At 42.6% G+C, this 15723-nt stretch overlaps 1 protein-coding gene across 2 annotated transcripts in view; it reads left to right on the forward strand.

The window, feature by feature from the left end:
• The window catches only part of dhx36 (DEAH (Asp-Glu-Ala-His) box polypeptide 36), a 130452-nt gene that overhangs the window by 20771 nt on the left and 93958 nt on the right, over positions 1 to 15723 (forward strand). For both annotated transcript variants that reach the window (XM_059992411.1, XM_059992413.1), the window contains 3 exons: positions 4915 to 5077; positions 10520 to 10558; positions 14251 to 14421. In XM_059992411.1, coding sequence (XP_059848394.1) covers positions 4915 to 5077; positions 10520 to 10558; positions 14251 to 14421 — 373 coding nt within the window. The remainder of the gene's footprint in view (positions 1 to 4914; positions 5078 to 10519; positions 10559 to 14250; positions 14422 to 15723) is intronic.

Here is a 15723-nt window from a genome sequence, read left to right on the forward strand (position 1 = left end):
AACTGACTAAGTAGCTCTTAGGGGATCGCAAAAATTCGGTGTGACATCTAAGACTTTGACAAGCTTCTATAGATATGTGGTGGAGAATATATGACTGGTTGCACCATAGCCTGGTATGGAATCACCATTGCCCTCGAATGGAAAATCTTGTAAGAAGTTGTGGGTATGGCCCAGTCCTTTATGGGTAAAGCCCTCCACACCATTGAGCTCAACTACTCGATGCTGTCACAGGAAAACATCCATTATTGGGGATCCCCACGACCTGTGACATGCTCTCTTCTGGCTGCTGCCATCAGGAAGAAGTACAGGGGCTTCAGGACTCATACCACCAGATTCAGGAACAATTATTCACCTCAACCATCAGGCTTTTGAACCAAAAGGGATAACTTAACTCAACTTCACTTGACTCATTACAACCTATGAACACACTTTCAAGGACTCCTCATCTCAAGTTCTCAATTATTTCTTGCTTATTTATTATTTTCTCTTTTGTATTTGCGGTGTGTTGTCTTTTGCACACTGGTTGTCTGCCCTGTTGTCTTTAATTGATTCATAATTCTTGGATTTACTGAGTATGTCCGCAAGAAAACAAATCTCAGTATATATTTGTACTTTGATAATAAACTTACTGGAAGTTTGACTTTGGAGTCCCATTTCTCTTTCCCATCTTGACTGCTCAAACTCTCACATGTACCTAATTAATTTCAGTATTTTGTGAATATCCTGCCCCCTCTGCCTCCCCCTTCACCCTTGCAAAACAGCTTGTGTTGGAACTAGGAATCTGTTCGAAATGACCTGGTGTATACTGCAGAAACTACTGTCAGATTTGTGCTGTGACAATGACAAACACTGACATTTCCACTGTCATTACCATTGCAAATGATTCTGTGAGGATTCAGAAAAGATTCACAAGTATGTTGCCAGAAATGCAGTTTCGGCTGAACTATTATTCTGCCTAGTCCCATCAACCTGTACCCGGATTATAGCCCTCCATACCCCTCCTATCTATTAACTTATTTCTCTTGAAATTGGACCCACATCCACCATTTCCTCTGACAACTCGTTCCACATTCTCACCACCCTCTGAGTGAAAAATTTTCCCTTCATGCTCCCCTTAAACATTGCTCTGGTTCCAGCTTTACCAATCTCAGCTGAAATAGGGTTGAAGGGTAATAACTGTTGCTGAACAAGGTGGTGTGGGACTTAAGGCTCCTATGCCTCTTGCCAGATGGTGTAGAAAGAGTCGCATGGCCTGGATGGTGGGAGTTCCTTGATGAATGCTGCTTTCTTGTGGCAGTGCTCCTTGTAATTGCACTCTCTGGTGGGGAGGGCTTGGCCTGATAATGACTCGGATGTAGCGTATAGTCTTTTCCATTCCTGGGCATTGGTGTTTCCAAATCAAGCTGTGATGCAACCTGTTATGATACTCTCCACTGTGCACCTATAGAAGTTTGTCAAAAAGTTTTGGTGAATCTGCACAAACTTCAAAGCAAGTAGAGGTGCTGTCGTGTATTCTTTGTGATTAAACTAATGTGCTGGTCCCAGGACAGGTGCTCTGAAATGTTAATGCAAAGGAGTTTGAGGAGTATGCATTAAAGTACCACAGGTTTTTCTAATCCCAGCTGGAGGCATCCACACTGGCTGACACGTTAAATTTGAGGCACATAGTTTGATTTCAAAGATGGTACGTCTTGGCAAATAATTATCCCTACTCACCTGAAGTGTTTACCTCTTCATTCCTGTTGTTAGCACGTTGGCAGCTGTGCTCCCTTAATGGTTTAGGATAAAAGAAAGTGATTAGCTTTGTTTGTACATTGAAACATACAGTAAAATGTGTCATTTGCATTAATGACCATCACAGTCTGAGGACATGCTGGGGGAAGTCTGCAAATGTAGCCTCGCCACGCCTCACAACTTATCATACCCACAACTCACTAACCCTAACCCAGGGGTCAGCAACCTTTACCACTGAAAGAGCCACTTGGACCCGTTTCCCACAGAAAAGAAAACACTGGGAGCCGCAAAACCCGTTTGACATTTAAAATGAAATAACACTGCATACAACGTTTTGTTTTGCCTTTATGCTATGTATAAATAAACTATAATGTGTTGCATTTATGAAATTGATGAACTCCTGCAGAGAAAACGAAATTACATTTCTGCATGCAACAAAAACATTTTGAACTCCGAAAAAAAGACGTTGGGTTGAAGGTTACTTTTAAGTAAAATACTCAACGTCTATTTGAGTCCTTCTTGTATTTATGAAAAACGCCAAACTTAAATTTGCCGCCAGCAGCAAACCAAAAATAACGTCAGCCAGCTGTCAACCTGAAAAATAAAAGGACTATTTCACTGAACAATGAAAACATATGAATATACGTAAAATAATACGCAATTAAAATATTTATCATACTTCTTCAGGTTGACTCACACCTGACAGTCGTATTCAGTAGGGATGGATCGATGCTTAGGGGAGTGACCGGGAAGGATAATGTGTTTTTTTCCTCTCTGAACTCACAGAAGCGTTTCCCAAACGATGTTTGCATTGCGATGATTGCAGAATGTAAATACTCCGAATTTATCATGTCGTGACATTGTTTGAACTCTCTCAAATTGGGGAAGTGAGACAATGTGCCTTTCTGTAAATCTCTGGCAAGCAACGTCAACTTGCGCTCGAATGCAAAACATCCTCCAACATGTGCAGGGCTGTACGTCCTTACCCCGTTGAAGAGCTGTGTTCAGCGTGTTCAGGTGCGCTGTCATGTCTACCATTAAGTGTAGCTTTTCCAGCCACTCTGGCTGTTCCAGCTCAGGAAAGTTGAGCCCTTTGCTGCCCAGGAAAGTTTTCACTTCTTCCAGACGCGCGACAAAGCGTTTCAGCACCTCCCCTCTGGACAGCCAGTGATAAAAACACGTTGTAGCGGTTGCTACACGCAGTCAGTAAACTGCAGTCAAAGATAGCTTTATTCGAACTAAACAGCCTTGCTTTTAAGCCTCCCTCAACCCGCCCCCCATGGGCGCGGATGCTGCAAAAGACACGTACTCACAAACCCCCGTAGGCTATCTCCCTTAGCCTGAACGCTGGCTAATTGTGAGCCGGTTCGGATGTGTCAGGAAATGGGTCGCCACAATGTCTTATTTAGATTGTACAAGATCACCATAATCTTCAAATTTAGATTTACATTTCAAAAACTAACAAACTAACATAAAATACATATTAATTAAATACTGACCATGTAGCGGTGTGCTACACGCAGCGCTAAAATTACGACACGGAGTCGGTAACTGCAGTCGAAGGAAAAAAACTTTATTCGAAATCTTCAGCCTCACTTTTAAGCCTCCCTCAACCTGCCCCCCCCCCCCCATGGCGCAGAGGCTCCAAAGCTCTGTGCTCGCAAACCCCCGTAGGCTATCTTATTGTGAGTCGGTTCGGATGTGCCAGGAAAAGGGTCGCCACAACCAATTATTTCCCAAAGCAACAGGGAGCCGCAGCACAGACGTAAAAGAGCCACATGTGGCTCCGGAGCCGCGGGTTGCCGACCCCCGCCCTAACCTGTACGTATTTGGAATGTGAGAGGAAGCCCACATGGTCAAGGGGAGAATTTAAAGCAGCGGGAATTGAACCCCGATCAGTCTTTGCTGGTGCTGTAAAGTAATTGCACTAACCGCCATGTTACTGTCCAGCCCAATACCCTGAGATCATAAGGCCATAAGATTTAGGAACAAAAGTAGGCCATTCGGACCATTGAGTCTGCTCCGCCATTCAATCATGGGCTGATCCACTTTATCCAGTCATTCCCACTCCCCTGCTTTCACCCGATAACCCTTGATGCCCTGGCTAATCAAGAAGCTATCTATCTCTTCCTTAAATACACCCAATAACTTGGCCTCCACAGCTGCTCGTGGCAAAAAATTACACAGATTTACCACCCTCTGACTGAAGTAATTTCTCTGCATCTCAGTTCTAAATGGACGTCCTTCAATCCTGAAGTTGTGCCTTCTTGTCCTAGAATCCCTGACCGTGGGAAATAACTTTGCCATACCTAACCTGCTCAGGCCTTTTAACATTTGGATCGTTTCTATGAATGTTTCCCCCCTCATTCTCCTGAACTCCAGGGAATACAACCCAAGAGCTGCCAGACGTTCCTCATATGGTAACCCTTTCATTCCTGGAATAATTTTTGTGAATCTTCTCTGAACCCTCTCCAATGTCAATATATCCTTTCTAAACACAGGAGCCCAAAACTGCACACACTATTCCAAGTGTGGTCTCACAAGTGTCTTACAGAGCCTCAACATCACATCCCGACTCTTATATTCTATACCTCTAGAAATGATTGCCAACATTGCATTCGCCTTCTTCACAACTGACTCAACTTGCAGGTTAACCTTTAAGGTATCTTGCACAAGGACTCCCAAGTCCCTTTGCATCTCTGCATTTTGAATTCTCTTCCCAGCTACATAATAGTCTGTCCATTGATTTCTTCCACCAAAGTGCACGATCATACACTTTCCAGCATTGTATTTCATTTGCCACTTCTTTGCCCATTCCCCTAACTATCTAAGTCTCTCTGCAGGCTCTCTGTTTCCTCATCACTGCCCGCTCCTCCACCTGTCTTTGTATCATCGGCAAATTTGGCCACAGATCTATTAATACCATAGTTCATAGTAAAAAGTAACGGTCCCAACACCGACCCCTGTCGAACTCCACTGGTAACAGGCAGCCAGCCAGAATAGGATCCCTTTATTCTCACTCTCTGTTTTTTGCCGACTCCATCACGGAATTGCAGTTTATCTTAAGTTTTATTATGAGTAAAAATTAACTGATTATTTACCTTACTGCTGTCTATGGCCAGTTTATAACTACAGTATTTTATTCCTCTCTGGTTGCAACGATCCTTTTCCGAATCGTAGAAATCCAAGTTCGTCCACTTCAGTCAAGAAGGAATTTAAACCAGAGACCGGTGCTGACCTGGAGTACCTCTTTGAAACGGTTACTAGGGATGTGTTCTTGGATGAGGAGCTGAGGGAAGACCTTTTGAAGAAGATGACGAGTTCAAGATACCTGGAGATGAAGGTATTGCTCTTGAGATTAGTGTCAGGATGTCAAGAACAAACTGCAAATTTAACCTAACTGAGACATAATCAATAAGACCAAAGTCCTGTAGTTATCATTTTCACCTTTTCCTTTCTGTGAATTTTCACCTTCCCGGTTATCTGCTGTATTTTATATAATGTTTCTAATGACAGCTGACAGTATATGTGAATGTTTGGGGTGATGTGGTTTGTTTAATATGACTTGTATCTCACCAGGAGGGAGCTTGAATTTATTTCTAACCCAGATCATTGGGACAGGATTTGTTTTGTACTGCATTCAAAGTTGCTTGTAATTTAGTAAATCTCATTCAGAGAGGCCAGGATGGGGGTATAGATCCTCAAGGCTGATGATGGTAAAATTGAGTTTTGGTTCTACTGGATCTCACTGCTGCTTTTGACACAGTTGATCATGACATATTACTGGACAGACTGGGAAACTGAGAGGGGCTTTCTGGTACAGACCTAAAGTAACTTAAATTCTATTTACAGGACAGGGACTATTTTGTATCGATTGATAGCTACATATCTGAGCAAACAAAAATGATATGCAGAGTGCCTCAAGGGTCCATACTAGGGCCTCGTCTATTTAACATATACATGCTCCCTCTAGTTCAAATCATGGTAAGCAATAAAATATCTGACCATAATTTTGCAGATGACACTCAGATTTATATAACAGTGTCATTAAGTGATTATGATCTCATACAACCATTAAAAGACTGTATTGAACAAATCACTCATTTGATATGCCAACATTTCCTGCAGTTAAACAAAGAGGAAACTGAAATAATTGTTTTTGTTGCCAAAAAAAACAATTAAAAGTCAGTGCTTATTTAGAATCCCTGTTGTTACAGTCCATAAACCAAGCCTGAAGCCTGAAATTTTAACTGCCACATTAAGACAATTACAGAGTCTGCCTACTACCATCTTAAAAATATAGCAAGAGTTAATGTCTCAGCAAGATCTAGAAAAACTGGTCCATGCATTTATTTTTAATTTTTAATAAGTTTGACTACTGTAATGGCATTTTCACAGGTTTCTAAAAAATCCCGCAGACAGCTGCAGCTCATTCAGAATGCTGCGGCTTTAAGACCAAGAAAGTGGAGCACATCACTCTGTTTCTCAGATCACTACACTGGCTTTCTGATATTACTACTGGTTTATAAAGCACTGAATGGTCTAGGGCTAAAGTACATCTCTGATCTCTTGCTGCATTGAGAACCTTCCCGAGCTCTCAGGTCTTCTGGGACGGGTCTGCTTACCGTCCCCAGGGTCAGAACTAACCATGGTGGAGCAGCTTTTAGTTACCATACTCCACATATCTGGAATGACCTGAAGTCTGCCCCTACTTTAAGCTCTTTTAAATCGAGGCTTAAAACTTTTCCTTTTGCTGTAGCTTTTAATTAGAACCTTCTGCACCGTAACTTGTATTCCTTTGTCTTTATGCATGATTTTATTCTCTTTATATTGTGTGAAATTTGATTTTTTTTAATATTTTGTTTCATGTAAAGCACTTTGAACTGCCGTTTGAAAAGTGCTGTACAAATAAACCTGCCTTGCCCAGCCTTACTATATTCTACTTGATATACTTGTGACTACGATCGCTGCAATACACAGCTGTAATTTCCCTTTAAGAAACATGCTTTTGAACAGTGTAAATGAACTAGTGACTTTACGATCTGATTCTCAGGAATACAGGTATGGCAGCTTGAAGTGGACGAAGCTTGGCCATTACCGGAGGAGAGAACGCTGGGCTAGGCTTCAAGCCAGATTGAAGTGCTCAGCCCCTAGAGCAGAAAACAAACCAGTGTTCAGCTCCACTACTCTGTACGAGCCAAGGTTCCCCACCTGAACCTGTCCTGTCTGCCTGCGTTTGACCCATCTCCCTCCTCCTCCCCTCCCTTTCCCTCCTCCTATTATTGGGCTGGAGTTGCAGGAGTCTTGTGTCCCACACCACCAGGTTCAGAAACATATGTTGCCCTGCAAATGGGGTGGATGGCTTCACTCGTCTCAGCACTGAAGTGGCTAAACAATCTGTAGACTCTTTCAGGGATTCTCTCTGGTTTTTCAGGAATTCTATGTATTTATTTTCCTGGGGATGCCTACAAATGAATCTCAAGGTCCTATGTTGTATACACACTGTGCTAATAAATTTACTTTGAGCTTTTGAGGGCACCTATTCAACTAGATTTAGACTTGAGATCTTGGGACCATGGTACCCTACACTATTTAATTAACTCTACACTTGCTATTTTCCTACTTCTAGCCTTGAGATTCAAGATTTAGGATTGTTTAATGTCATTTCGAGTATATAAGTGTAAAAGAGAATGATCTAATTGTAAGGAATTATTTACAATTGTAAAGGTAGAATGCCAGAAAGGAGGCAAACTAGCATAAGGAGCCCCCTGTACCAATGTTAGCTTTAAAAGTTTAAGTGGAAAGTCATTTAATCAGACTGCTTTCAGATTTACATTTATAATGGGGGTTCTCAACCTTTTTTATACCAGGGACCTGTACCATTAACTGAGGGGTCCATGAGCTCCAGGTTGGGAACTCCTGATTTATAGTGTTTTTGTTTTTTGGGGCTACATTCATCTTTTTATTACCCATAAACATTTTGAGGCCAGATATCAATTATACAGTTGCAAGAATAAATTTGTGAACCCTTTGCAGTTACCTGTTTTTTTTGCATTAATTATTCATAAAATGTAGTCGGATCTTCATTTAAATCACATTATTAGACAAACACAATCTGCCTAAACTAATAACACACAAGCAGTTGTACTTTTCACATCTTTGTTGAGCACAGTGTTTTAACCATTCACAGACCAGGCTGGAAACAGCATGTGAACCCTTGTAATTAATAACCTCCACCAAACATTTCCTGTAGCTGCTGATCAGACTTGCACAATGGCATGGAGGAATTTTAGACCATTCCTCCATACAAAACTGTATCAGTTCATTAATATTTTTGGGGTACCTTGTTTGAGTAGCTGCCTTCACATCATGCCACAGCATCTCATCGGATTAAGGTCTGGACTGTGACTTGGCCATTCCAAAACACAAATTTTCTTCTTTTTAAACCATTCTGTGTTGATTTACTCTTGTGTTTCAGATCATTGTCTTCCTACACCAGGTGATGGACCACTACCTTGACATTCTCCTGTAAAATGTCTTGATACAAATTTGAATTCATTGTTCTCTCAATGATTGCAAGCTGTCCAGTCCCTGAGGCAGCAAAGTAGCCCCAAACCATGGTGCTCCTTCCATCATGCTTCACAGTTAGGATAAGGTTTTGGTATTGGTGTGCACTGCCCTTTTCTCTTCCAAACAATGCAGTGTGCATTTCTGCCAAAAATTCCAACTTTTGTCTCGAGTGTGAACAGAACATTGTCCCAGAAGCATTGTAGAACATCCAGGTAATCTTTGCAATGTTGAGACATTTTGGAGAGCAATGATTTCCTCAGTGGTATCCTTCCTTGAACACCATTCTTGTCCAGTGTTTTTCTTATTGTGGACGCATGAGCAGAGACTTTAGCAAGTTTGAGAAAATTTTTTGCAGGTCTTTTGCTGTTACTTTTGGGTTCTTTTTCACCTCCTTCAGCATTGCATGTTGTAATCTCTGCAGGATGCCCATTCCTAGGGAGAGTCACAACAGTACAGAATTTCCTCCATCTGTTGACAATTTCCCTTACTGTGGACTTATGAAATGCAAGTCTTTAGAAACGCTTTGGTAGCCTTTTCTAGTTTAATGCTCCTCTGCAATTCTAGGGTCCTCTGAAAGTTGTTTTGATCAAAGCACGCTGCTCATAAACAGATCTATCTTGATAAGAGCAGGCTCCATCAGTGATCTGACTTTGTGTGCCTTTTTTATAGGGCAATGCACCTCTACAACCCACACCTCCAATCTCATCTCCTTGATTGGAACACCTGACTCCAAGTAGTTTTTATCCCCAGAGGTTCAGATACTTTGTTTGAACCTAGACTGTGATTGTGTGCCCTGGAATGAAGAAGATCCTCATCTAAAGGCACATCCTTCTATTCCCTCTCATCTTAGTCTCCCCCACGATTGGAAACATCCTCTTCACTCTACCTAGGCCTTTCAGTATTTGAGGGTTTAAGTGAGATTGCTCCCCTTATTTTTCTAAACCCCAATAAGTATAGGCCCAGAGCCATCAAACACTCTTCGTATGTTAACCCTTTCACACCCTAAATCATTCTCACAAACCTCCTCTGGGTCCTCTCCAATGCAAGCATGTTGTTTCTTAGATAAGGGGCTCAAGGCAGCTAACCATACTCCAAGTGAGTAGGAAGAAAATCTGAAGACACAGTACATAAGGCCAGGTTGTTAACAACACTGTTGAAAAAGTAATTCAAGAAATATTTTAAGAGGTAAGAGAGATTTGGATGTGGTGGTTGTTGGATGGATAGTCACCATTACATTAGGAAGGTAGTCACTGATTCTCAAGAAGCATGCAATAGAGAATTAGTTACAACTATATTTCAGACAAATATGTGGGTGGCATTGTAATGCTATTAACATCAGCACCCTGGGTTCATTTCCCGCCACTGTCTAAGGGATTTGTATGTTCTCCTGGTGACTTTCCTCTGGGCGGACGTTTTCCTCCCACATTCCAAAGGCGTGTGGATTAGTAGGTCATGGGGATATAATTGAGTGACATGGGCTTGTTTTGCTGGAAAGGCCTGTACCGTGCTGTACCTTTGAAATAAAATTCTTCCTCAACAAAGGTGTTAACACAGATTTTTATTTCCACAGATGCAGCCTGACCTGAGTATTTCCTGCATTTTGTTTTGTTTTAGATTAAATTAGATTCAACTTTATTGTCATTGTGCCGAGTAGATATAAAGCCAATGAAATGCAGTTAGCATCTAACCAGAAATGCAAAGAGTAATGTTATTTACAAAATAACTGTGAATAAAAAGTAAGTGCTACAGCACACAAATATAAAAGTACTGAGACAGTCCAATATGGGTGCAATACTGCTTAGTGCTGTGATGTGAGGTTCAGCAGGGTCACAGCCTCAGGGAAGAAGCTCTTCCTGTGCTTGCTGGTGTTGGAGCGGAGGCTCCTGTAGTGCCTACCAGATTCATTTAGCATCTGTTTTCTGCTCTATTCCTATTGACTGCCTTGTAGTAGGGGTTCCCAACCTTTTTTTATGTCATGGACTCCTACCATTAACTGAGAGGTCCGAGGACCCCTGGTTGGGAACTCCTGACTTAAAGCCATAACCTAGCACTGACCATTTGCGCCACACACTGCAGATGAATCAGTGGGGTACTTAAAACAATCTAATTTTGTTAATATAATTGCTGTCCTTCAATATTGACGATAACATTTTTCTTTTAACATTGACGATATCATTGTTTTTCTTAACTTGGTTTAATCTCTTTATTTTCTCAGAAATTTCGGGAAAAGCTTCCCTCCTACACCATGAAACGTGTAAGTGATGTTTTTGGAATAATGGTTTATAGAGTAATTAAATTTGTAGTAATTGACGTGTTGTCACTTGTACTAAGGTACAGTAGAAAAAACTTGATGTTGCCTGCCATCCATACAGATTGTTTAATTACACAGAGGTAGTACAAAGGGAAGATGCAGAAAAAGTGTTACTGAGAAAGTGCAGTACAAATGGGCAATAAGGTGCAAGACCTTAACAGTGCAGTGTAGTTGCTGATAACTCACTCAGAGCATATGCATATTTACTCCTAAATCATGATTTATTTTGTGTACAAAAACAGCATGGCCCCCATCAGCCATACTGAAGTCAGGACAGAAATGTGCTATTATAATACAGGGTTGGCATATAAATTACATATATTGACCATTTGGTAAACTGTGTACACTTGAATTCCTTGTGTGCAAGATCAGTCACCATTCACAGTACAGGTGTTAAAAGTCAATGGAAACTACAAGCTGACAAGTGATGACACTTTGAAGTTGGTAAAGCGATTGTCATTTAATTATTGGGTGTGTTTCACATCCTGTCATATTACTATTTCTTCTGTCTCCAGCACCTCCTGCTATAGAAAGGGCAGCGTTGTGCTTCAAAGACTTCTCTAGCAAAGGTCTCAGTTCTGAGGCCCCACTTGTCTGAGTTGACTACAACTGCCCACACTTTTCTTGCCTGGACATTATCTTTAACCCTTGCCTTACTGATACTCCCATAATAGATTGTGAGAATAATTGTCCATCTTATCATGCAAGAGGTCTGTTCAATAGTCTTACAACAGTAAGTCAGAAATTGACCTTGTACCTTGTGGCATTGCTTTCAAGCTTTTGTCCGCTGTGGATGGTAGAAGAGGGTGAGCCCAGGGTGAGATTGGCCTTCGATTATGTTGGCTCATTTGTTGCAGAGTGCACATTTTGCATCAAGAGCTTCTAAACGTGACCAGAAGATCCTGCCCTATCCTAATATCAGCCATCCACCAGGTTCAGGAACAGTTATTACCTTCTGATCATCAGGCTCCTGAAACAGCATGGACATCTTCACTCACCACGACACTGAACAGATTATTGAACACAACCTATGGACTCACTTTCAAGAATTTGACACCTCCTGTTTTCCTGATAGACCATAAGATGTCGGAGTAGAATTAGGCCATTCGGCCCATTGAGTCTCCTCCACCATTTGGTCATGGCTGATCCATTTTCCTCTCAACCCCATTCTCCTGCCTTCTCCCTGTAACCTTTCATGGCCTGACTTATCAAGAATCCTTCAACCTTGGCTTTAAAAACACCCAATGACTTGGCCTCCACAGCCACCTGCGGCAGTGAATTCCGCAGATTCACCGCCCTCTGGCTAAAGAAATGCCTCCTAATCTCTAATCTAAATGGACATTCCTCTATTCTGAGGTGTGCTCTCTGGCCCTGGACTCCTCCATTATAGGAAACATCCTTTCCGCTTCCTCAGAGGACAAGCCTTTCATTCCCAGTAAGGATTGGAAGATCGCCAGTCTACAGACCACCGAACCTGCTGACTGCAACGCCGGTAGGCCAGAATGCCTCCAGACTGAGCCCTGCTGCTGATCTCAACAGTTTTAATAATCCAGTGCAAATTCTAAACCCGGTCTCCACCGCTGTCAATACAGGTTCCAGTGAACTTGAGCACTTCAGAAATGCCAATTGCGCAACCTCCGACTCTGAATCCAGCCTTACCCTTCAGGCTGGGTCTTCATGAGCTGCAGTTCCCCCATAAACACTCTGCAATCCCATGACTCTCAGGTCCCAATGCTAGCTCTTGGGTCCTCAGAGACTCCATCTTTTCTTCAACATTTGTCCCTCCCCATTGATCTCTCTCCTGACACTTATCCTTGCAAGCAGAACAAGTGCTTCACCTGCCTCTACACCTCCTCTGTCACTACCATTCAGGGCCCCAAACAGTTGTTCCAGGTGAGGTAACACTTCCCCTGTGAGTCCTTTGGGATTATATACTGTGTCTGGTGCTCTCAATGTGGCCTCCTGTATATTGGTGTGACCTGACGTAAATTGGGAGACTGCTTTGCTGAACACCAATGCTCAGTCACCCGAAAAATTGAGATCTCCCAGTGGCCACCCATTTTAATTCCATTTCCCATTCCCATTCCGATAGCCGTGGCCTCCTCTAGTATTATGATGGGGCCACACTTGGGCTGGGGGAGCAGCAACTTGTATTCTGTTTGGGTGGCCTCCAACCTGATGGCAGAACATCAATTTCTTGAGCTTCTGGTAATGACCCCACCCCACCTCCTTCACCATTTCCCATCCCCTTTTCACTCTCTCACCTTATCTCCTTGCCCACCCATCACCTCCCTCTGGTGCTCTTCCCCATTTTTCTTTCTTCCATGGCCTTCTGTCTCTTCCACCAATTTACTTTGCAGCTCTTTACTTCATCCCTCCCCCTTCAGGCTTCACGTGTCACCTTTCTCTCTCCTCCCCTGTCTTTTAAATCAACTCCTCAGCTTTTTTTCTTCCAGTCCTACCAAAGGGTTTCAGCCCGAAATGTCGACTATACTCTTTTCCTAGATGCTGCCTGGCCTGCTGAGTTCCTCCAGCATATTGTGTGTTGCTTTCATTCCCAGAATCATTTTTGTGAACCTCCTTTGAACCCTCTCTAATGTCAGCACATCATTTCTTAGATGGCGGCCCAAAACTGCTCTCAATACTCCAAGTGAGGCCTCACCAGTACCTTATAAAGCCTCAGCATTACATCCATAGTTTTATAGGATGAGGGGTTCTCAGCCCAAAACGTCTCTAGTTTAGCGGGTCATTACCTGAAACTCCTTGTGCCCACATTCAGTTGTTCTGATTAGATTATCCCACAGCAAGTATTAGTTCCGAGCAGAGCCCACAAGGTGGTTGGGGAGGGGGGGAAGACTAAGCACAGTCTCACAAAATGAGACTCACCATCCTTGACCCATTTAAGTTTGGCATTTTCTTCCACATTTCAAATCTGCCGTGGCCAACAGCAGAACCTCTTGTGTCTGGGAATGAAATCTCCCTGAATTTCCCAGTACGACATGGAGGTGACTGCAGATCTCTCCGTTGTGGTTCCTTCTCATCTACAGTCTGAACGTTGTTTGACATGTCAGCCAAAAGCAGTTGGAGTGTCCTACTAAGCTCCTGTCAAAGAGAAGATTTAACTGTCTTCGGGGTAGCAGTGACACCCACTATTCATAGAACATAAAGTACTGAACTGGCCCACAATGTTGTGCTGAACCAATTAAATTAGTAATCAAATGACCAACTAAACTAATCTTATCTTCCTACATAATGTCCATTTTCTTCACATTCATATGCCTATCTAAGTATCTCTTAAAAGTCCCTAGTGTATTCTGCCTCTATCCCCATCCTAGGCAACACATTCCAGGAACCCACCGCCACTTTGTGTTTATATAAAAAAAACTTGCCCTTCACTTCTCCTTTGAAACTACCACGTCTCCTTTTACATGCATGCCCTCTGGTATTAGACATTTTAACTTTGGGGGAAAAAGATACTGTCTGTCAACTCTATCTATGCCTCTCATAATCTTATAAACCTCTGTTAGATCTCCCTTCAGCCTTCACAGCTCCTTCAATTGTATTGAAAAATCAAGAGCATTGATGTGTCACCATAATCTGTTCCTGACCACGTTCCTAAAAAATCTTAATTGCAGGAGGTGGTGGACTTGATCAGCACGAATCAGGTGGTTGTCATAAGTGGAGAAACGGGTTGTGGCAAAACGACGCAGGTAACGCAGTTCATTCTGGACGACTACATCGAGAGAGGAATGGGCTCGCTGTGCAGAGTTGTGTGCACCCAACCGCGTCGGATCAGTGCCATATCTGTAAGTCCGCTCACTCCGCTGCTGTTTCCAGTTGTTATGCCACTGGGCAAAATATTGTGAGACAAACTGAGTAAGTTCAGTGTGAGGGGAAAGTAACACATACAAAATGCTGCAAGTATTCAGCAGGTCAGACAGCATTTGTGCAAAGGAGCAAATACACAGTCGACATTTTGGGTTGAGACCCTTCATCAGAGCTCATGAAAGGTCTGTGGCCTGAACTGTTGACTTTATTTGCTGCCATTGATGCTGCCTGACCTGCCTGACCTCCAGGGTATTGTATATGTTACTCTGGATTTCCAGCATCTGCATAATCTCTGTGTTTATGAAAGAGGGGAGAGAGGAAGAGTATAGAAGCTGCCTGAAGAAAAGAGTGCTGTTCATGAGCAATTTTTAAAAAAATCATTACCCCAATACATGTTATATTGTGTTGTACATGCTTTTCATTCTCCAAGAGGACCACAACCTTGTTGTTGGGTTTGGAGGCTGCCATATCTCAATGACCTGGAGAGCTGTGTTGGCTGGAGTCAGAGCTTTAAGGTTTGACTCTTGGTTGGGTCATCCATGCCAAATAAGTCAAAGGGTAGAGGCCAGACGAAGAGTGGTCCACCGGTCCTTCAGGTTTAGGGGTTCAGCTCAGGGCTGACAACCCTGACTGGTAAAACAAAATTGTTTCGGAAACGGCAATGAAGAATCCTTCTCTGTCTGAGTGCGGTGGTATTCCTGAATCGCCACCCAGAACTTGCGTGACTGACAGGACTGAAAACCAAGAGGAGTCTACTGACATGATGAAGGAAACCCAGAGATGGAGTCCTTTGTTGCTTCTCTAAACCCCAGTGGTGTAATGGGCAGTGACTAATGCTTTCCACTAGGGCTCCTCAGAAATATTTCACTGTGAATTTCTGCAGTGAAGCAGCTCCTTATGAGGGAGGGATTGTTGAGCAAGTTGGGTGTACTCACATTGGAGCTGATAGGAACAACTCACCTGCTTGAATCAGATTTGTTGTCACTGTCTTGGATGATGTGAAACATATTTTGTGGTCACAGTGCAGTGCAAAAAAAAAAGCAATCACAAGTGTTTATGCATTCATGGACCATACAGAAATCTGAATTCTGAATCACTGAGTGTAGGATTTCAGATTCCTTTACTACCTTCCCAATGGATTTTAATGAGAAAAAGGGTCTATATTGGATGACACAACCATAAATTTCTCCAACTTCTGGTTACTACTCCCTTCTGTCTCCACTATCCCAGCTTTTGTATTTCCTTTTCTTTCCCCTCCTTTGCCTTCTTGATCTCTGAGT

Source organism: Hypanus sabinus, chromosome 2 (genome assembly GCF_030144855.1).
Source record: "Hypanus sabinus isolate sHypSab1 chromosome 2, sHypSab1.hap1, whole genome shotgun sequence".
Taxonomy (NCBI): Eukaryota; Metazoa; Chordata; class Chondrichthyes; order Myliobatiformes; family Dasyatidae; genus Hypanus; species Hypanus sabinus.